We start from the raw sequence: 23,288 nt of genomic DNA on the forward strand, positions 1-23,288 counted from the left end.
CTTCTCCAAACTAAGTAGGGAAACGGCAAGATTACCAGCACTGTGTGGCATTTATAAATTGAGCCCAACGAAAAGAGGACCGCCGTGGGAGACTCCCGGGCCATCGAAATTACACTAGGAGGCCAATAAATCCTACAGTGCCCTTACAGTAGCAGCGTTGTAAATCCAGCCGCCTCGCTTTGTTCCCTCTTCGCCCGGCTCGCTTGCACTACAGGGCCCAAACATTAACAACGCTGTTGCCGTCTCAACTAGGAATATAGATTATGAATGTGACCTTGGCTGCTGGGATTTCTTGAGAAATCCTTGGGTGCCGGTAGGTCACGGTGGAGAACATCCACAGGTAGCCGAGCGGTGAGTCACGTCCATGATGGCATACATTAGATTAAGAGCTTGGTGCGCGCTGCCCTTGGGTGGGTCGAGGTGCTCTTCAAACTCTGAGCTCCACTCAAGACATTAATCCCTGGTGAATTCAGGAAGAGCATTCGGAAGAAGGAAGGAAAATACAAACCTTGAATTGATTCGAAGCAGAACTCTATTGTCTACCGGAACATTATTAAATGACTAACGTCTTCGGGGTAAACATCTCGGAGGACGACCGCCGTGTTTACCCCGAGGCCCTGTTGTCATGCAACGGTGCGTCACGCCGCGACATTGAGACAGTGCGACCCGACATGTGATTCCGCTAATGAAGGTACATCCATGGACTCACGGCGTGACCTGACCCCATGATTTATTGGCTACCCGCTCCATTCCGACCTTGCTGCAAGTTGATCTCACCCATTGTACCTTCCTCATGCTCATAAATAGCATGCATCCTTCAGTCCTTCCATCGGCTATGACATTGAAAAGGGCCGGGCTGGATTCAATTAGAAAAGGGTCCCTCTGCCCGGAACGATTGGAAACCCAGAATCTGGTTAGCATTAAATCGATGGGATAAGGACGTGTTGATTCAGCTTTTTATTAAATCGGGCGGACAAAGTGAGTTAGGCTCACCTGAGCTGTAGTACGTCGGACTGCGGGGCCAACGTATTCGCATCCACGGTATTCACCACTGCTAAAGTCTTCTATTATACCCCCTGATTGGGTGAACCACGCCTTATGTATTACCATTTAAGAGGAACTCTGTTAGTCACACAGGCCAACAAGCAGAACAAATAAGAGGTGATTAAATCAATAGGGCAAATAAAGGTGATGTCCCCCTTACATGCTAGGATTTACATCAAAGCTCCACCATAATCCCCTCGGGGAAGAACAAAGTGTTCTTAACCTCGGTGGACATTGCTTCTGTTCAGCATGTCGTGGGTCTGTCCACGTGTGTTTGTCTGAACATCTGAGTGTGTCTGTGTGTGTGCGTATATGTGTGTGTGTCGCCCTCTAAAGTATTGGGGGTTTGAATAGAGACGTTGAACTGAGTTCAGCACAAGGGCACTGGCAGTGACATGAGATGGTCTGTAACCCGTGTGCACCCAACCTTGCAAGGGCAAACACATGCAAGATTGGGACCACCGTGCGGGTGATGTAACCAGTCACCCTATAGACATATGGGTGGCTGGCAGGAGAGCTGGCCTGCACTATTGGAATCTCATCCCCTAGAACCTGAACGCGGCAAACTTGCGTTATGACGAAGACGATCAAACTTGACTATCTAGAGGAAGTAAAAGTCGTAACAAGGTTTCCGTAGGTGAACCTGCGGAAGGATCATTAACGTTGAAACCTGTTGAAAATAATACATTTTCTGGTTTTGTCACAGCGAAAATAAAATATAAATAAATTGCAGGGAAATAAGGAAATAAGAAAAAATAATACAGGAGGATGTTTTGGTCTCTCACCCTTCAGTTTGATATGAGCACCCCCTAGGGCCTGCTGTGCAAGGTCTTCTACATATTTACTTTTGTGCTCAACCTGACAAATCTGTCCTGAAGGCACAACACCACACACAAGCTCAAGTGTGTGGAGTGTAGATTGTTTTTGTGTGTGTGTGTACGCATGCTTGTGTCTGCGTGTGTTACCTCAGCAGGCCTAAGAGACAGGGTTGCATGTGTGTCAATTTCCGTTTTAAAGAAGCCTTCACACAAAGAGTTAAATATTAAATTCTTGCGTCAGACCACCGTGGTGAGGAAGCAACGGATAAAGAAAGAGGAGATCATTTATACAAAGAGGAAAACAAACGGCAACGTGGAGTACATCAGGACAGTGACAGCACGGGCAAGGGGTGACAGTGGACAAGGATGTAGAAAGAGAGAACCACAAGTGGATAGTGATAGAGCGAGAGAGAGCATGAGAGACAGAGAAAGAGAGAGACAGAGCGCGAGAAATACAGAGAACACACGAGAGAGAGAGAGAGAGAGAGAGAGGGAGAGAGAGCATGATGGTGTGTGCGAGAGTGAGAAAGCGAGAAAAGGGTGAGATAGTGTCTTCTCACTGGGTCTGGGTCTGGGCTGAGCTACATGACCGGCCCGCACGGCCAGGAAGGAAAAGGAAAGTAGGCTGGGGCTTATCTTAACACACACAAGCAGCTCAGCTGGCAGGGCCTCTTTGGCATGGCTAGGGGGTGGTGTGTGACAGATAGTTCTGTCTCTCTGTCTCACTCTCACTCCCCTTACTCCTTCCCACAGCTATTACTACCCGACATACAATGACAGAAGTAGAAGGGGAATAAACTACAAAGAGCAGGCCGAACAGGCACAGGAAGTCACGGGACAGATGTGACGAGATAATAGCAGCAATACCAGAACAATGCCTGATGTGCATGTAAAATGACAAATTTAACAAAGCACAAATTAATCACAGCACCCCTCTAAACGCTCAGATTTCTTTGTAAAAGAGAATAGAAAAACAAAAGGAGGTGACCAACTGTGCATCTTGTATAATTGCTACAGCTGGCTCTTGCGATGTTCCACCATATGTAAACACTGGGAGACAGATTCTCCTCAACCTGGGACATCACATCAAGAGGAGAAGATAGACAGACTCTGGTGCCTCAAGTATCTGGCCCTGGCTTTCACTGCTATAATGGTTAGCGCTGGGTTTGAAACAGCTGCCGAGGAATAAAGGAACAGGAATGCTGCTCTGAACATGACTAGTGTGTCATTTTTGCTCTCACACAATCGGGCACACACAGAATAACACACACACACAAAACCATGCCCACACACACACACACACACACACACACACACACACACACACACACACACACACACACACACACACACACACACACACACACACACACACACACACACACACACACACACACACACACACACACAATAACCCAACGGTACCAGCACAACCACCCTGAACGTGTGTCCAGCCCACCTGACACCGCCTTCGATGTATTGAATGCCTGCTAATTGAATTCCAGCCACAGAGTCCCTCTCATGGAAGTGCATATCAGGCAGGTCAGTGTATTGCTCCTGCAGCAGAACCGCTTCCATCCAGTGTTCGACCCGCGGTCTACACCGTAAACACAATGAGTTCCCAACGTGGGGATAATCCCTCACACGTCATGTGGCGGCAGAGCCGCGACTGCTTCGTGCTTATTAGGGTAGCACTGTCCAAGTCATTAGCATCTTGTCAGCTGGGCACGAATGTCCGTGCGCATGTGTATTTTATCTTCCTGCACACATCATAATCTCATCCTGTGAATACATAGAATACCTACCTAGGTAGAATAAAGATGTACTCCCATACACACACACAGGAAAGCAAGGACTATAACACAAAAACAAACACACACACACACACCCACACACGCGCACACACCAAACACACACCCACACGTAAATACACAGAAATGCAAGGACACACACACAGCCTCACAATTCTCTCAAGGACATAGGAATGCCTTCATCGTCTCGCTACCAGGTTCCATCCTTCGTGCCTCTGAGGACGTAGCGTAACCTAACTCTAGGGTGGGTATTCTTGGGGCGTCCGGGCGCTCTCGGACAGGGGTCAAGTGGTCGTTTATCGTGATTAAACGCCACGGGATCAAAATGAGCACTGAGGTTGGGGCGCGTCGGCGGCGTAGCGTTCCCATCTGCCCGACCTGGAGACGGATCGTCTGCTCTCCCGCCGGCGTCCTCGGGTCAGCCCACCAAGGAGAGGTATTAGGGAGTAGCAAATTCAGAGAGGGAGGACGCTGAGGGGAGGAGGGAGAGAGGGAAAGGAGACATGGAGAGAGAATGTGGAGAAAGGGCGAGAGAATGTGGAGAGAGACCGAGAACGAGAATGTGGAGAAAAACTGAGAATTTAGCACAGAGATTAGAGAAAGAGAGAGAGAGAGAGAGAGAGAGAGAGAGAGAGAGAGAGAGAGAGAGAGAGAGAGAGAGAGAGAGAGAGAGAGAGAGAGAGAGTGAGAGTGAGAGAGGGAGAGAGAGAGAGAGAGAGAGAGAGAGAGAGAGAGAGAGAGAGAGAGAGAGAGAGTGAGAGTGAGAGTGAGAGTGAGAGATAGAGAGAGTTTGGAAGGACAGAGTGAGAGAGAGAGTTTGGAAAGTGAGAGAGAGAGCGACAGCGAGAGAGAGAGAGAGAGAGAGAGAGAGAGAGAGAGAGAGAGAGAGAGAGAGAGAGAGAGAGAGAGAGAGAGAGAGAGAGAGAGAGAGAGAGCGAGCTGTCGAGCGATGTATAGGTGAGGGAAAGGGGTGTAAACACACGCTCACATGTGCACCATCCGGTGGTCGCGAATATAACATGCCATGCAATGCATTTTCACAGTGAAGTCCTTTGACCTCAGTGTCAAATTAAAATGCAAACATTTTCAAAACATTGTGAGTGAGACACTGAATGGATTATTATGCCAATCACATGCACATCTAGGGCTGCAGTGAATACCATTTATAAAGCAGACCGAGGCAGAGATATAATGGATATTGTTTGTCACACAAAGACGATTTGCCTTTGTAAAGTTATCCAATTCCCTGGTCAGATTACGTTATCTAGTCAACTGAAAACTAAGGTAAAAACGTGCACTATCCAAAGACATAATCACCAGCAAGGCATTGCAGGGAATATTTATAGTAGAGCTGTCCTCGAATACGAATTTGCATGGTCGAATCAGATTCGTCAGGCAAGACCCATCGTCGACTAATCGACGATCTTATGTGACTTTTTTGTAGTTTAAACGTTTGAAAATAATAAATTGGATTCCCGTGGACGGCATCAACGTAGATGACTGTAGATGCACGCGTGTCTGTCTGGTGAGTGGAAGTTTTACGGGCGGGTCAGGACCAAAGTGTACAGCTCGTGGTGGGTTGAGGGTGTTTAGTGAAGGGCTGCAGACTCTCTGTAATGATGTAAAGGTCAGACACACAGCACTGGGAGCGCTGGGGCTGTCAAACCCAGCGGGCTTGGTGTCTAGCGTTGGAGGTGGAGGCAGAGGAAGATGAGGAGGAAGAGGAGGAGGAGGCGGTGGTGGGGATGATGGTGATGAAGATGGAGGTGTTAGTGATGGGTGGAGGAGTAGGTGGTTGGTGATGTGGTGGTGCAGTAGTTGGTGGTGCTGGAGGTGCTGGCTGAAGAGGAGGTCCTTTTCGGGGTTGGTTGAGGAGGCGCGGTTGTGGTGGCGGCGGAGGTGGTTGTGATAGGGTGGTGGTCGAGGAGGTGCTGGAGGCGGGGGGCTGTGTCAGTTGTCACATGTATGCAGAAACGGAACCCTGCAGGGGTCCTGTATTTCCATTCTCTAACTAGCCCCACCCCCCCACTTCCCTTGACTTCGTTCCTGTACTCCCACTTGTACTCTTCCATGGTATTCATCTCCACCTCATGCTGTGCTGGTGTGTTTTCCCATTTATATCAGCATGAAGAGGGCCAGATGCCAGCGGATACACAGTACTGTACGCTGTACACAGAGAGAGACACATACAAACAGACACACACACTTCGCGGATAACACTTCCCTTGGACAGATTCAGCAGATGTCCTGTCTTGCTCTTTCTCCTTGTCCCCTTGTCTCCTTGTCTTACTTCCATTCGTGTTTGAATCCTTACAAATGATAAACCGCCTCCCTTACTATTCATCTTTTTAGGATGGTTTGGTGTCTATGTTGTTGTTCTCTTGAATGTATTTTAATTGTTTCGTTTTCGTTGTTTTATTTTTTTATTGAGGCTGATCCGAGACGAAGACCCATTTCTGTATGCTTACAGAAACTCGATCGCAGTCTTAATTTAGCAACTACAAAAAATAACTGATGGTGTCGGCCATAGACATGTAAACACATGTAAAAAGTATGCATGTTTGACCCTGTTCGTTCAGCGAAGGACATTTAGGAAGGCTTAGTATGCAGGACACTGCAAAGACCTGGGAAAGTATGTTAAGCACATAACAGAAAAGAAAAACAGTAAAAAACAAAGTCAATACATCCATCATCCATTCCCCTCAGAGGTGAAACCCACGGTCGGTATCAACTCTGCAGGAAGCTCATCAGCCTGGTTATTAAAATGTGTGTGCGGTGTGTGTGTGCAGAGTGTTAGCTAATGACAGGTCTGTCTGAAGGCTGCCAGACTGCACAGCCAGCAGCCGCCCAGCTCTTTATTACTCTCCCATTAGAATAAATTAGCATTGTCGGCCCCAGCACGGATGCAGAAGTCCGGACTGGACTATGTGATGACGCCCCTCGGCCAGGCTCTTTGGATCACCCTCCAGATAGGGAGGAGTGGCGTTTGAAAATGGTTGTCAAAAGTATAAAGAAATAAAAACATAGAAGAGGGGTAACATAAAAGGGATGAAAACAGATGCAGCCCTTTCTTTTGTTTTCTGCAGGGTGATCCGAGCTACCCTGAACATATTCAGGACATTAGTCTTAGTAACTGATGCGCTGGGGTGAGTCATGCTTTCAAGGATGATAACGCCGCCCTTTGTCGCCAGCGGAGTACAATGAGTCAACGCCACATGCGATTGGTGAGCATGGTCGACTGTGGCCCAGCTCCCGTCGGGCGGACCAAACGACGAGAAGACACGGGGAAGAAATATCTGTGGAATGTGGACTCCGGTCCGTCCACTTATATAACTGGTAGGACTTCAGCGCCTGTGCGACGATTGCTCTGGTGAACCGATCGGGACGAACCACAAACCGTCCATTCTGCGGTCAATGGCTCGCCTGCTGGGGAGGCCTTAGTCAATACGTGATTGCGGGGAGGGCTTATCAGCTTGTGACGCGGGCAGCAGGGCCAGCCTGAATAAAACCGTCTCATCCCTTGTTGACTCCCTGCCTTCTCCATGATGCAGAGCAGAGGCCTCCCGTGCCACAGGCCAACGCTCCACCCGCTGCAACCCTCTCGCTGCTCTCTGTCCATGGCTGAACAACAACAACAACATCCTCCGGTGTTTTTTAAACAGCATGGATTTTACGTGAGGCATAAAACACTCTGGGCTGTCCCGCTACCGTAAACTAATGTACAACGTGGGTGGTGATGCGGCCCGGGCGAAGCCGAGGTTGTTTTCCTCTGCCAGAGTGGTGCCCAGAGTTGTGTATTCCGCTTATACCACAGTTACTGACAATTATTTGATATTACTTAGTTTCTACTACGTCATTGGTTCTTTGTTGACTGATTCAGCTGAAATTAAAACATTGTTCTGAGGTGTTTCAAGTACTTTGTTTCATTGTCATGGAAATAACTGGACGATAGTTCTGTCTGAACATTGTTGTTCATGTTGGATTTGTAGAACATTGAATTGCAACAATTATAAGGGCTGTTCCGTTATTGGAAAGGAAAGCTCACATCCTTGGAACGTGAGTTACCAATCTGGAAGAAGTATTTGACAATGCAGCGGTATGAATGGCTAATAAACAACACGTGATCAGTTAAAAAAATGGATGGTGAATGACGAGAGTAGTTATTATAACTACAGCTAACTATAGCTGTAGTTTCTCACTTGCTATATATAGCTACAGCATTGAGGATATGAGTCACACTTTGACGCAGGACAAGATGCATGTAAAAAAATATATATTATTTTGTTGCCAAATTATGTTGTGGTTTTAAAATACAGTACCATGCAATGTTCAACATGTCACGTTCTAAAAAGCCAATAGTAAGGAACACTTTGATCGTTGGAAGTTGTCGACAAAGGGAAGGAAGTTGTTGATAAAAAGCTGTTTGAGATCAACTGATGAGTAAGAGAAAAATGAATGGCAAAAGATGAATGCAGATCTGAGCTTGGAGAAAACAATGGGAAGAACACAATGACAGCAGGAAGAAGGAAAAGTCATTCTCATGCCAGTTCCAATTATATATATGTGTGTGTGTGTGTGTGTGTGTGTGTGTGTGTGTGTGTGTGTGTGTGTGTGTGTGTGTGTGTGTGTGTGTGTGTGTCTGTGTGCCTGTGTGTGTGTGTGTGTGTGTGTGTGTGTGTGCCTGTGTGTGTGTGTGCGGGTGACAGAAAGAAGCAGCAAGACCCCTAAGATGAACTTGCTTCCATCTTCAAGTTATTGCCTTATGTTCTGCCTATAGCCAGCTTGGATGTGAGGCAGCCAAAGAAAAAGCAGATAGTAAAGTAAATAAAAAACAATGAAAAGCGAGAAAAGAAAGGTATAGGTTTATTTCTGTAGTATTTGTAAACCTGCTTTCTCCCAATTTGCCTTTCACTTATTTGAAATGATTTGATCTCTCTCATCTCTCTCCAGCCACCTCCCGCCCAACTCCCCGGCCGCCCGCCTTACCCTTTCGTCTCTACAACACGGCTCGTGTTCTCCCGACTGCACCCGACGCACACTTTCCTAACCTCCTAAACTCTCTGCAGCGCCCTAACTGCATTATCCCAGCCGAGAGAATTGAGATGCGTTGCACTTATGAGTGTGGAATTAGTTTAGCTCAAACTCATTTAATCTGAAGTCAGCACCGGGTGCGCACCCTTCCTCTCAGGGAGCTCCCGCTTTCCACCACCGAAATAGACTTGGATCAAACAATCCCTCCAACTCCCCGACAGATGATTCATCGCAGTAATAAATATCATCACAGACATGTAATTATAATGTGTTGGCAGCACACAGGGTTGAAGAAGATGAGAAAGTAAGGCAATGTCTGGGATGAAGACGTGGTGGGCGCGATGTAGTTACATTATTTCTGCGAGAAAAGTTTGTGGAAGTAAAAAAAAAGAAAACAAAACAAATGCTGCGGGAGTTCTGGAGTCTGAATGACAGCCGAAAGCAGAAAAAAAAAAAAAGACAGCTTACCTATGGTGTATCCTCGCTTGAGTTCACTGCACCGCGGGCTACGGTGCTGCGTGTTGGCGACGTTGTGTTCTTTCACGGCGAGTCCTGCGGTTGTCCTGGCGACAGGTGAGGGGGAGGCGGCCCGGTTGAGGGGCGAGGCCGGCGTCAGAGTCGGGGAGAACCGTGGACCGGCGATATCCACCGACTGGGACTTCTGCTTCAGCCTGGGGAATCAGGAACATCACAGGAACAGATATAACTGCTTCATCCACCAGGGCCACTTTGATTGTTATACTGAAGGCTATAATCGGCAAAGGACCATTCACAATTGATTGTGAACAATTGCAGGGACTTTGCAACTATTCAAGCTGAGGCAAATATAAGGCAGGCCATGTAGAATTAGGAATCTTTCATCCTTAGCCCTTTTGAGATAAGGTCACTGCTCTGCTGATGACACTGGGCTGTACATTAATAACACCCCTTCTCCCTATGCTGCTTGCACCCGTCTCACCTCCTGCCTTGAGGAGATAAGGGCCTGGATGCAGTAAACCCGGGCCCTCCTCTTTGGCTCCCTCCCCTCTCCCAGATCCTGCACTCCAATAACCCACCTTAGCGTCGCCGCACAACCTATTCCTCTCTCCGCCTCAGTCCCTAACCTTGCATAACACTGCATCCCTCCCTCTCCTATAAGGACCCCATCGTACGCCTTGTGTAAAAACCTACTTCTATCACCTCAGGACGTTGCCAAGAAATGGTATGGCCCGGTCATGGAAGACAAGGCCTGCTGGCTGCCGTTCCTCATCAATGCAACTCACTTGGAAGTTTGAAGACCTTCCTCTTTAGGAGTGCCAACCCGCAGTACACACCTTTTACAGGTCGGTTTTTTTGTGTTATTTATCAATTGACTTTTTTCTTTTCTGAATTGCAACACTTGAGATTATGAATTATAAATTAAATGTATTATTATTTGTATCACTATTATTATGCTCATCACTTTTATTAGGATGCACATTTTGAGGTAGTTTTAGGGTTAATTGCTAATTGAATGCTTTTAAGCAGAGCCCGTATGTAAGAGCACTCAACCAAACGAGACTACTGAGCCGGGTCAAATCAAAGCTACCTACGACAGCCACACTGATCCTATTAAAAGACGCAAAGAAGCTTGGGACGTTTCTGAATTACTTAACTGGGTTAATGCCGGCAGGTAATCCAAGTAACATCCCCCACCAAAGAAAGCTATGCTGGAAGTATACAACATACTGTAGTAGTTAGCCTACCAAGTCTATCAGACAACTTAAGTATGGCGTCACTAATTGGCAATGTACACACACACACAAACACGCACACTTTCACACATGCATGCACACAACGACACGCAGCAAACAGCAACAAACACCTATACACAAAAAGGCACACGTTAGCAAATAAAAAATATATCCTTCTTGAATATGCCAGCATAAACTGACAAAATAAAAAAAAAGCACGAAACTACTCCCAAAACACTATATCTCTAGTTCATCCTGGGCACACACCGGAAAAAAAGTCCTGAAACAGCAATGCAAGGATTTCCGAGCCCTGCGTTCCCCTTCCAATCATCCTTACAGAAACTGCTGAAGCAGACATAATCTTTCAAACCATTTCACACAAGTGCCCATCCCTGATAGAACCAAAGCAGCACGTGTGACATAGCGACGACTGGATAATGAAAACGCATAATCTCCATGGAAATGCTGTCCATCACTTTTGGGGTATTTTTTAATGAGTTTGTTTTTTTATGTAAATGACAACAAAAACAGACTATTGGCACAGTGGGGGGGGGGGGTCTTTGTAGAACATCTGCATCCCACCCGACACACACACACACACACAAACACACATACACAGATGGACACCAAACTCCCCCTCCACCCAACACCAATATGTCCAAAAGTAATATACAGAACTTTACTTGATGAACAGTAGGGTGGGTTGCTGGATGTATGTGGTCGAAGAAATAACTCCTTGTTTCTCTGTATCTCAATATAGGACAGGACCCGGTACGTGGGAGTTGACAATCAGTTTTTCCACGGTGCGCCGTGGAATGCCAGCCTAACAAAAGCCAGGGCTAATTTAATCGTGCGCTAGCTCTGCTGCTAACGGCTGGCGAGAGACGCCGTGTTTGGAAAACACCTAATGAGCCTGGAACGTCAGGAGGACGACACAAACCTGGAAGTGCTAATAGCTTTGGAAGGACAGCGAGTGAATAAAGCGTAAAGGAAAAAAACACAACAAGGGGGAAGAAGGACTCGAGCGAGGGGGGGGGGAGAACGGATGAGAGAGACGGAGAGCGCTACTATGGGAAGTCTATCTTGGTTCCCTTAGGAGTAAGCACTAATTACTGTCTCATTAGCCGAGCACAAGCTCTGTGACACTGGCTCCGTTTGGCCGAGCTCCGCGGCCGGAGCAGAGTTACAGTGTCGCGACACGCAAGTGTTCTCAGAGCAGAAGCAGAGAAAAAACGAGAGAGAATGAAAGACACTAAATGTAATTCCAAATTGATCTGTCCTTGTGTATGTCTGCCTATAAGTGTGAATAGGGATGTGTGCATGCGTGTGGATGTGGGCAGCATGTTTGGAGAATGCTCTCTATCCAAGAGGACAAATGGGCCTGTCTGTTCACGTGACAGCCCACTGTCGTCATCTTTATAAGGCAGACGTGTAATTAACAATTATTCGCCGAAGGTGAGGTGAATAATGGTTTTAGTGTACTGTATACTACACTTGAACACTCCAAAAATAAACAAGATAACCCTTTTTGCCGGGATTTATTTGTTTTTAGTAGCGGTGTATTTGATTTTATTAGTGTGACGAGACGACCGTCACGTGGACTTTTTGCGATAAAAGCAATATCTAGAGTTTGATATCTCAATCATGGGATATTTATTTCCCAATATCCCGAGATAGCGAACCAATCAAATTGCGCCATCTTTTGAGGTTCACGTGTAGCATATACTAAGTGCTTTTATACATCTGGACTGGAGTCGTCATATGCAGGGTTTTTTCGTATTCCATTATACTTCCATTAGTTGCAAAACAAAAAAAAGTAAGGATTCTTAGTCTTATTGGAGAATAGTCCTAATGGGAAAAAGGAACGCGGCCCAGCTGAATGCCACTTCCTCCTTCCCCGCGTTGATGTCATTTGTCCAGCCGCTGTAGAAATCGATGCTCAGGTACGGCAGTGCCAAAGTTATTCTGACAGGAGGGAAGCCGCATTTCCAATTGACACCTCCCAAAGTTCTTCTCACCTCTGTATCTCACTGCTGGCTCTTTTGTTAGGCAACAGCGTTTTCTTCAAAAAAGAAAAGCTGTCGATATTCTCTATTGTGAGTCGTATTTGCGGTCTCCGTAAAATTGAAGACATCAAGAGTCTTGTGTATTTGACATTGGGTAGCCGTGCTAGCCAGAAAGCCAATGTGCCAGGCGGTGAATCATCGGTTTGAGCTTGAATGATTCATTTAAAAAGTCAAGAAAAAATCGTGATTTGTTTTTGCATGCCCCTCGATGAAATCCCATCTGTATTCAACCCTCCACCGTCGGAGTATGAGTCAGCCCATCGATGGACAAAACGTCAAGGCGTGGACTGTGATGTCATGCTGTCCATCGATGAGATGTAAAGACAAAACAGTGAGTGGGTAAGACACAGAGAGAGACAGCGACAAGAGGCCTTTCAATCCATCTGTTTTCATGCAAATTGTTTAAACTGTGAGGGTGGATCCGCCGAAAAAAAACAAAAACTTTTTGTGCTGTGAAAAAGTTGGTGTATCGATAAAACCTAAATTAGACTAAGTTCAATGGAAACATATTCAGTGAGTAAATGCAGTAAATGCTGATGCCAAATGTCAATAAGAGAGAGAGAAAGAGAGAGAGAGAGAGAGAGAGAGAGAGAGAGAGAGAGAGAGAGAGAGAGAGAGAGTGAGAGTGAAAGTGAGAGAGAGAGAGAGAGAGAGAGAGAGAGAGAGAGAGAGAGAGAGAGAGTGAGAGAGAGTGAGAGAGAGAGAGAGAGAGAGAGAGAGAGAGAGAGAGAGAGAGAGAGAGAGAGAGAGAGAGAGAGAGAGACAGATGGAGTTGGAGAGAGTATAGGGAGAAGAGTGAGTAAGAGAGAGTCAGATGAGTAGAGATGTTGGTCCAAGGTTTGAAGTGAGTCAGGGGTCACTGACAGAGCCAACAATGATTGAATGGAGTGGCTGACTGCGTCTCCTAGCACAGCTCTAGCCCAGTTCACCTCCCATTAGGTGCACTCCAGTAATAGGCTCCAAACACTCAACCTGCTCAAACTGTTACAAAGTTAAACGGCACTGGTACATAATTGCAGAAAGATTCATCTGACATTCATCCCCATGGTTACGAACATGAATTAAAATGGAAGCAAACACACACACACACACACAAGCACAAACACACACACACACACACACACACACACACACACACACACACACACACACACACACACACACACACACACACACACACACACACACAGACACACACACACACATACACACCACACATACACATACACACACCAAACAGAAACACACACACACACACAAGCACACACACACACCACACACAAACACACAGACACACCACACATACACATACACAACACGAACAGAAACACACAAACAGCTCTGACCCTGGCTGGGAGGAGCACGGGCGTCGCCGCCAAGAGTCCCTGCCCTCGCTCAGATTACGGCGAGCTCCACATGGGGGGGGGTGGCCCACGTGGTTCAGAAAAAAAGACGCGCGTAAACAACAGGAAATGGGGTGTGAAGTCAAAACACGCTTATCGCTCGCCTGCTAAGGTGGATTAGAGGGAGAGAAAAAAAGAAAACAAAATAGGGAGAGAGTTTGCCTGCTTTCCTCTTTCCTTCCCTGCTCTCCTGCCTCACAGCATACACATTTCAAACCCAAAACGTTGACTGTGGATGCTGTGCTTTATGAAGCCCATAGGGGCTGACAGGCTGTAGGACTCATGCTGTTAGCGACACTGGCAGGAGAATAGGGTTGGTCATCGCAACGTCACATCGCAATGCCTCCCCTCTTTTCATGTTTGGACATGTTTTTTTGGGTCATTGTTTAGTAATTAATTGTTGAAAAATGTGTCATTATGGGGAGACATTGTTTTGCCTGAAATTGCCACAGTATTTTCTCATGAAGACTTGGCAAAGCAGCATTATTTATTTTTTTTCAGGTTACGGTATATTAACGTTGAATCAGGATTTTACAGTTAGACAACTGTATTGAGTCCTATCAAGTACCGCCAACATAAAATCCCACGATGCATTGCATTCTGACATACAAGGTCCTATCAGCGGCCAGACTGCAATGCCACGTGTTATTAACACGTTATTACTTATTTGAATGTGTATTATACACTTATACTTATAGACGTATATTCTTACCAGCCAATTCTGACACATTTTCGGAATCGCTGTCAAATTGGCCAATAAATCAAAAGTCAAAAACTTTTGGCACAGGAAAAGAGAGAGAGAAAAAGGAAAATGTTGATACCCAGGTCTTCAGGAACTAATTCAGGAGGAAAAGGCCCCGCAGCAGGCAGGCGCTCCCCACTACGAGCACTTGGCTTGTCTGGGGGTAAACTCATGTAAATACCTCCAGGGGAGATGGGGTTTGTTGACTCCAACAACTCATGTCATTAACACGAGCTGAAAGGCTAATGGAAGTCGACGCATGATTGAAAGCCCGAAGTCTGGCCTATACCCCCCATGCTCTCTCAGTCTCATCTGCACCGTTTAAAATGCCAAAGCTGTAAGGAGCAGATTCAGGGAGAGTTATGAAGTGTGCGTCTGTCATGTCTCCACCACTGAGGCACTGTGATGTTGAATGCACCCTCAAGGTGCTGGGAACTCAATGACAAGTGGCTTCAGGAAAGACTGCAGCTATTTTCCTTGACCCTCCTTTGTAAAGGTTAACCACAACAGCCTTGATTGAACAACTATGAGTCATAACTCATACAAATGGATTATTAAACATTATGTGATTGCACAGAACACCTGTCGTCTTGGGAAAAGATTACAAAGAGGAGATTTATATTAAACTTCAGGAGATGAAGGTTTTCTGTGTGAAAATGATCTGATGCCTTACAGCTCAAACCCACATTATATAAAAAGTGATATCGTTAACTGCTTATATCACTAGAGGTCCAACCACACTAGATACCAAAATGTCTATCAGAAGCAAAAATAAAAATATTGTAAACAATCTTCATATCTAAACCTTCCATGCCCCCAAGGGAGAAGGCCACATAACATAGCCAGACCACAACGGGACACAAAAACCAGAAAGAAACAAAGGCACAAAGAGAGAGCGTAGGCACTAGGCAGCAGTACCCGGCGAAGGCCCGTTAATGAGGGCCCCTCATAACGTCGGGGGACCCTGTGAAATACGGTCGTGCCTTTTGCTCTTCTGCTCAGGGAGGTGGGGTCAGGGGGGCTGGACACCTACGGGTCATGATGTATGGCACTGCGCTGTGTGTCAGGCACCTCTGCCAGAGCTGAATGCCAGGGAAGCCATTATAGTGTGGTGGGGGCACGGCGGCCATTTGCAGCCCTACCAAATTGTGTGCGTGTACAGGGGGAGCACAGACATTTGTGATCGACATCCGCAGACTTTGTGATGGACTGCAGATGATTTCAAACATGCTCAAGAACTTTATGAGGTAAAACCTAAATTCTTTGCGGAAAAGTGACGCATTAATGCCTGAAACCTCTCGAGGATCACAACAGCACCAGGAGGTCCACCCCCCCACCCCCCATTCCTCAACCCCTCCCAATGCCTTCATTATTTATGGGACACCTTAAACAGAGACGACGTTAACGCTCACATCGAGCCACGATGTCTGCTGTCTAACAGTTCATGCTTCCATCCTGATTTAACTCACAGCTAAATGTGAAGGGGTGGGAGAAAATTCATGCAAACATTGCCACGAGTTGTGACAGCAACCAACTTGTGAGCGCTCGTTGCCAGAGAGGAGTCTAACAGTATGCATCCTTCTCTTGCTACTTGATACCTGAAATTAAAAAGCAATTATTTTTAAACATGCACATTGTGCCAGGCACCCTTTCATACGCACTAAAGCCCCATCTTATCACACATGCACACATTTAGGCTACTTTACGAGCACCCATAGCAACAAACCATCTCTCACACAGACACACACAAAAAAATAGATACAACGAACAATCAGAGATACAAACAAATCAACACGTCCTTAGCTGCAGTTCCATAATGATTTCTCTTACTCATCCTCATCCTCATCCTCATCCTCATCCTCATCGCTCAAGCCAGTGAAATATAGAATGATTTGGAGCACCATCCTGATGGAAAGGCGTTTCATTGCTCTCGTAAACACTGCTGCTGCTCTCTATTATGATGTTTCTTTAAGACGGTCAAGCTCTTTCGCCTTTGAGCAGTTGAACATAATTGTGTGTGATTTAGGTACAACCTTGGTTTATGTTGAAGTGCTTTAAGAGCACAATGAAGCTTGAATCTAATATGACTCGAGGATTGCTGGAGGAATATCAATCTCAGATGGTAGGTACATAATAATCAGATTCATCCATGGACATTGAGGGGTAAAATAGGGATTAGCATAATAACTGGAGTCTCCCTTTAAGTTACACCTTTCACGTGTAAAACACATGAGTGGCTGTGATGGTCTCTCCTTGTATTTTCTAAATCACACATGGTAGGCACTGTGTTTTGGATAATTCGCACTGTCCAAATGCCTCCTGAGTGTCTTAACGGCTCGTCACTGCTACATAATGAGGATCTTCCTAGAAAAGGACGCTGCCTATAATTTACTAACAAAGGATGAACAAGGCCGCCGCAAGGCGAGCACTGAAATTAAATACGGCCGGTGAGTCTATCTGCCATATTTCCCTCCTTGCAGTTGGTCAGACAGCTAGAACATAGACCTATATCATGAAGCAGCACACACAGGCTTTTCCCCCTCACACCCCACAACAAAGAAACAAACAAACACACCTAATGAGAGACACACGCGCACCACAGCCTCTCAGTCACTCCCTGCCCTTGGTGTTTGATTTAGCGGGGGTACTCCAGGGCCTTGGGTGCGGGAGCACTGTCGCTGCAGCCTTCCTGACGTCTGCTTCTCCGTTGCTAGCCTCAGCCCAGCACCCGGGCTCTGATTGGCTGAGCTTTGACAACAAGCCGATGAATGATTGGACGGCGGCTTTAATAGATGCAACGTCACGCCGATATGGGCTTGGGGCTGTGCTGCGATCTGTGACCAGCGTATTAGGAAGGTTTTTTAAACAGCATGCGTGTGTGCAGTGTACCGTTTTGCTGTTGGCAAAAACACAGAAACATTTGCTTTAGAATACGTCCATGCAGAAAAAAAAGGATGCATTGCTTAGATGGAAACATCGTAAATTAGGTTTAAAATAACCCTTGAACAATGTAAAATGAGATTCTGATTAACACCTTGATATAATGTAGCCGGTCATCATTACACCTTATTCAGTTCTGATGACTAGGTTTTGTTCTCTTTTTTTTTCTTTTTTTTTATAAAACAGTATGTTCATGCTATTCAACATAGAATCTTAACTGATTTGCAGTTTAATTACCTCTCTGTATCAAATGATTGCTCTTCTTCAGGCAAGGCTGGCTAATTGGAAGATTTATCAAGTGGCTATTGGCAATGACTCGCGATATAGGCCACCCACTGACCCTGCTTGGCATGTCACACAGTGGAGGAAGAAATGGAAATGCCTTCCTTGGTCTTTTGGGAAAGAGATATTGGAAGATAATAATTCTTGAGAGAAATAATTCAAATAGATTTGCACACACTCTTGCTGCATGACTAGGGAGCCAGATATTTTGTGGTAAAACCCAGTTACATACATTGACACTTGAAATTTACAAAGCCCCTGCTGTTATGGCGTCTATTATGTCAAGCCATCCCATTGTTCCAGCCATAATAGATCTGGCCCAGTATGGAAATGCGGTTCTATATTTGGATTTGGATGTGGTAGTTGCATCCTTTGAACAGGAATTATTGAAATGGATGGATATATTATGGGCTCCCCCCACCGTCCCCCCCAACTGAAAAGTGAAGGGATTTAGCATGAGCCATGAATCTCACATGATGTTTAGAATTTTCGATGATAGAGAAAGAACAGGAAATGTCAGGCAGGATCTGAGACTACTATCTATTAGTTCAGCCAGCCCCTCCCCTGGTGTTCTCTTTTCCCATCCGGTAGGTTGTGCGTCCTGGCACTTAATGTATGCACTTATTGTACACACTTAATCGACATTGCACTTATTCATAGTACTTAATTGTGTAGCGTCTGCTGTAGCTGCTATCATTGCTGTACACAGGGAATGGGTTAGCCTAGCGATTGTTAGCTCTTGGTTCTATGAACATCTTTACTGTACTGACACTGACAGCGCTATATTGTTTCACTTCTTATGACAAATGTACTTATTGTAAGTTGCTTTGGATAAAAGCGGCTGCTAAATACCCTTAATGTAAATGTAAAATTACAAAATCACCTTGAAAAGAAATGAAGGTAACAATTTAACAAACGCATGCAATCTCGTAACTTTACAATGAAAATAATAACTCTGAGAAAGGCAGCTGTGGGTTGTCAAGGGGACAAAACAACATGCCTGCAGACAAAGAGTAGAGCTGAAGCCTGCATGAGTACTGTGTGTATGTGTGTGTGTGCGTGTGTGTGTGTGTGTGTGTTTGTGTGTGTGGGTCTGTTTGTGTGTGTGTGTATTCATGTGGGCTACGGGATGATGTGATGGTGGCCGATGCATAATTCCTGGAGGCAGGAAAGCCCATGTGCCTGACCTTTGCTGATCCTGTCTCCACTGAGCCTTTGGAACAGCAAAGGCCGGCCCTGCTGACTCAGAGTGGAATAGAGACGAGTTCACTGCGTCACAACAGCGCTGACCTGGGTATAAAGCCCGGACTCATTTGCATCTCATTTAGTGTGGAGAGGGCAGTTTCCTGAGAATTGACCTTTGTGTGTGTGTACTTTGGGATTCGATGGTAACCATGAAACACAAAACAATGTGTGAAGGGCCGGCCAATGTCGTGGCTGTTCAAGAGGGACATAGCCTCGTTCCCAGGTGTTCTCTACTCACGATGGAAGGCCTGGGACAGGGGGCTCCAAATGTCAGCTATTTGCCAGAGGGAAGGATTTCCACTCACGCTTCACAGAGCGCTGTCTATTTCGGTTATACGCGTTTAACGGCAAGAGAAGCAGACGAAATTCTGATGATATTTATTCCCCTTATTTTCGTTGTTGTCTTTTGTTGTTGTTGTTATTGTTGTTGTTCTCATCACGTTCTTATTCTACTCACTACAGAGACTGTTAACGGCCATAAACAGCTCATGGGATAAGAGTACGGAAATGGACGCTACAACTCATGACCCTCTATCAGCCTAAGGGTGACGTAATGTTAGTCATGGGCCCCAGCATGTAAACACCGCTGGCTGAACGTCTGACAACCACCACGGCTCGCTATAGGACATCATACGGCCAAGAGGCATTACGTTGACAGACTGTGCCCCTCGCTGAGGCATCTGTTCGTTCTGTGGCAGGAAGGAAGCGGTTGGACGGGTGGGTGGCGGGGAACATCTGTCGCCACCAGGTGTGATTGGCGCGGGTTGATCTGGGGACACGCTGGACCCCGTACAACAATGCACTCGCTCTGAGGAGAAGTCAGACTCAAAGTCGAACTCAGACGGCACCAGAACTTGGGAGGTGGATCGGGGCTGCCCAGCAATTTAATTAAGTGTGGCGCTTCAGATTGGCTGCAGCTTAACCCTAAGGCGGCCGTACGCGGCAAGGAAAGAGGTGTGAATGAAGCGATGTGAGGTTCCATCCCCCCGAGTCGTACTCACTCTCGCTCTCTGAACCCAACCTCCTCCGAGCTTTCCCTCCACCGATTCTTTCTGATCCTTCCCTTTTTCGCTCATAGCATCTTCTTTCCCAGAAACCCTAACACCTACACCAACTCATGCTCGCCCTCTCTCTCTCTCTCTCTCTCTCTCTCTCTCTCTCTCTCTCTCTCTTCCATGCTTCATTTCTGGCCGTTGGACAGCTTGGCACGAGCGCATTGGTTCCGGTACCCTTTAGCAGTCGGCAGACCTGGCATCAGCAAGCACATTCCACAGCCCCAGTGAAACTCAGTGAGCACGTTCATTAGCCGCTCAGCTGGGAGCTCTGAAGCAGACGTATAGTCTGGACTGGTACTACAGTATGGTGTAATTACACTGCTCAGACCAACCGTTGGCAGAACGGAAACCTGCCCAGATAAGTTGTTTAGCCAATCAAGGCTGAATAAATGCAGAATCGGTTGATCTGGAATCCATCATGTCTCTTGGAAGTTTGAATTTGAAAAACAATACTTAGGATGGAGACGGCAGACAGAGACAGAGCGCTGTGGTGGGACAGTTTGTCTGGGGCTCCAAATGAAGAGTGATAGAAGGGGGGAGGGGAGAGGACAGGAGGGGGGGACATGCCCGGAATATAACAGAACCTTGAGGAGGTCTCCAAGCACCTGTCAATCAATCAACCGTCCACCTGACTCCCGACAAGTGTTGACCCTTTGGGATGGCTTTTGACCTAGGGACTTTTTCAGCTGGTGTTTTTTAGGTCACTTATAGCAGCTATCCAACAACAAGACTTTTAGTCTTAATCTGAAAACAATTAATTATGGTTTGATTCTCTGGCGGGACTCTGGCGGGAATGTTTTCAAAACGGTTAAAGCCAAATTAATGACATTTTAATGATATGAAGCCAATCCCCTTGGACACAACATGAACACAAAAATCTCTACATTCAGTATCTAACCCTTCTTTTTATATGATGCATATGGCATAACAGCCAGAAGGCATGTTTGAATCTGCCAAATCTGCTCAATGACACCAGAAGGGCAAACTGCAACAACATTTTGAATTGTGTTTTTTTTTGGGCAGAATAAATCAAAGAAAGACACAGGGACAGAGAGGGGGAGAGGGAGAGAGATAGAGGGGAAGCGATAGAGAGAGGCATAGAGGAAGACGAGGAAAGACACACCGAAAAAGAGGGTGAACTTCAAGGGTGAAAAATTGTCAATTGAAGCTAAAGGACAGAGAGAGTAACAAAAAGGACAAATAAAGTGACTGAAAAAGAAAGATAGAAACCTAGCTAAGAAAGACAGAGAGAGAGAGAGAGAGAGAGAGAGAGAGAGAGAGAGAGAGAGAGAGAGAGAGAGAGAGAGAGAGAGAGAGAGAGAGAGAGAGAGAGAGAGAGAGAGAGAGAGAGAGAGAGAGAGAGAGTTAGATAGAGAGAGACAGAAAGAGAGAGAGAGAGTTCTGATGAGTGATCCTTCCCACTGGGCACCACTTAGTGAACAGCCTGTCTCCCTGCCTAAGCAGCCAACTCACACCACACAGACACGTAGAACTTGGTATTCCCAGCACACTCGCCTCGGATGGGACATCTGTTGGCTTCCTGAAGCCCTGCCTCCACAAACTCCCCTCTCCTCGCAATAAGGCAATGTCAGAGGAATATAGATGAGATGACCATAACCCATAAACCACCACCATTGTATATACACACACACATAAACACACAAACATGCACACACACACACAAACACACAATGTTTTGCTGTCGTAAGGTAAGACAATTCTATGCTCGGTGCTTTAAGATTGCAGTGACCCTGTACGAATGATGAGGTCAGGTCATGTGACTCATAGCCAATGGGACCCTGGGCTGAGCGTCTCAAGTGAGAGGGGATAGAATGATGACGTGTGGCTCTCCTACTGAGTACCATCTACAGGTGGGGCATTGATCCCAGGCCTTGGCATGGGGCGGCACAAACTCCAGCCCAGAGAGCGGCCTGGTCCCTCAGGCACTGTCCAGAAGCCTCAGATTTCCTCAGGTACTCGGAGAGGAAGACTGTCAGAGTCAGGAGGTGCTGACCAGCAGCTTGGCTAGAGTACTTCTTATCCCTGTAATCTAGCCTTCCAGGGCTCCCACTTGGTCCAATTCTGTCCTTTCTCAAACACATGGGTTTTTTTCGGGAGCAGATGCAGCCGTCAGACGATTAAATGAACAATCGGCTCCTGGACAGTGAACACGCTCGGGGCGATAAACACAATCCTGTGCAAACATTATTACAGAATGAGATGGCAAAAGAAAAAAAGTGTTTAGGGAAATTCACGGCAAGATAAGGATTAAGGACGTGTCTATCAGCCTCTCTGTAATGCGGCAGCTTGCCCCCCCCCCCCTCCACCTCCGATTGCAGATAAAGGCATAATCAAAAAACAAGCCAACGGTACTGACATTTCAGAACAAGGTTCTTGTTCAATGGACTTGCATGAAAGCAACAAATAACGGAGATATACTTAAGGTATGCAGTACCACACTATCACGAAAAAACTGATAGTAGGCAATGTCATTCAGCAGAGAACAGGCAAGGACATAGATACAATGGAGCTACATCGTACAAATATGGGCGCACACACAGACACACACTTCAAATTCTTAAAGTCATAAGTCTTACAAATTTCATAACATTTATTCTTTTGAAATGGTACTATTGAAACAAAATGTCTTGAAGAGCGTAACAGCCTTCTTTCTGTTAACATTGACATTGTAAATTGCATTCCTACATTTTGAGCATTAATGTTCGTAGATTGGCTACGGAAATGGGTATAGGTTGCATTCATTCTTACGAATGAAAAATACCCATTTCCGTTTGCTCTTTGCTCCAATGGGAATCTTTTAATAATTTTAACCTTAGATAATGTATATTTGCAACCATTGTAATCCATTACTAGAAATTGAGAAATGTATGAAATAATGTATATATTAACAAAGACTATGATCGTAAGGAATACTTTCACTATTCCTATTGGCAGCAAATTTCCAGGTGAACAGAACAGATAAGAACATACACACACACGTATCATATGTTTAAATGGGTTTGGAAGAGCAGAAATAACAGTTCATCTCAGGAACTGTTGTGTGGTACAATCTATTTATGCTAAGCTAACCAATGCTTGGATTTATATATTTCTCACATCAAAGCCAACCGTAAACATT

At 46.0% G+C, this 23,288-nt stretch overlaps 1 protein-coding gene across 4 annotated transcripts in view; it reads right to left on the reverse strand.

The window, feature by feature from the left end:
- Window positions 1-23,288, reverse strand: part of oxr1a (oxidation resistance 1a) — a 111,906-nt gene that overhangs the window by 53,360 nt on the left and 35,258 nt on the right. For all 4 annotated transcript variants that reach the window (XM_056602999.1, XM_056602998.1, XM_056602997.1 and 1 more), the window contains one exon: window positions 9,173-9,375. In XM_056602999.1, coding sequence (XP_056458974.1) covers window positions 9,173-9,375 — 203 coding nt within the window. The remainder of the gene's footprint in view (window positions 1-9,172; window positions 9,376-23,288) is intronic.

Source organism: Gadus chalcogrammus, chromosome 11 (genome assembly GCF_026213295.1).
Source record: "Gadus chalcogrammus isolate NIFS_2021 chromosome 11, NIFS_Gcha_1.0, whole genome shotgun sequence".
Taxonomy (NCBI): domain Eukaryota; kingdom Metazoa; phylum Chordata; class Actinopteri; order Gadiformes; family Gadidae; genus Gadus; species Gadus chalcogrammus.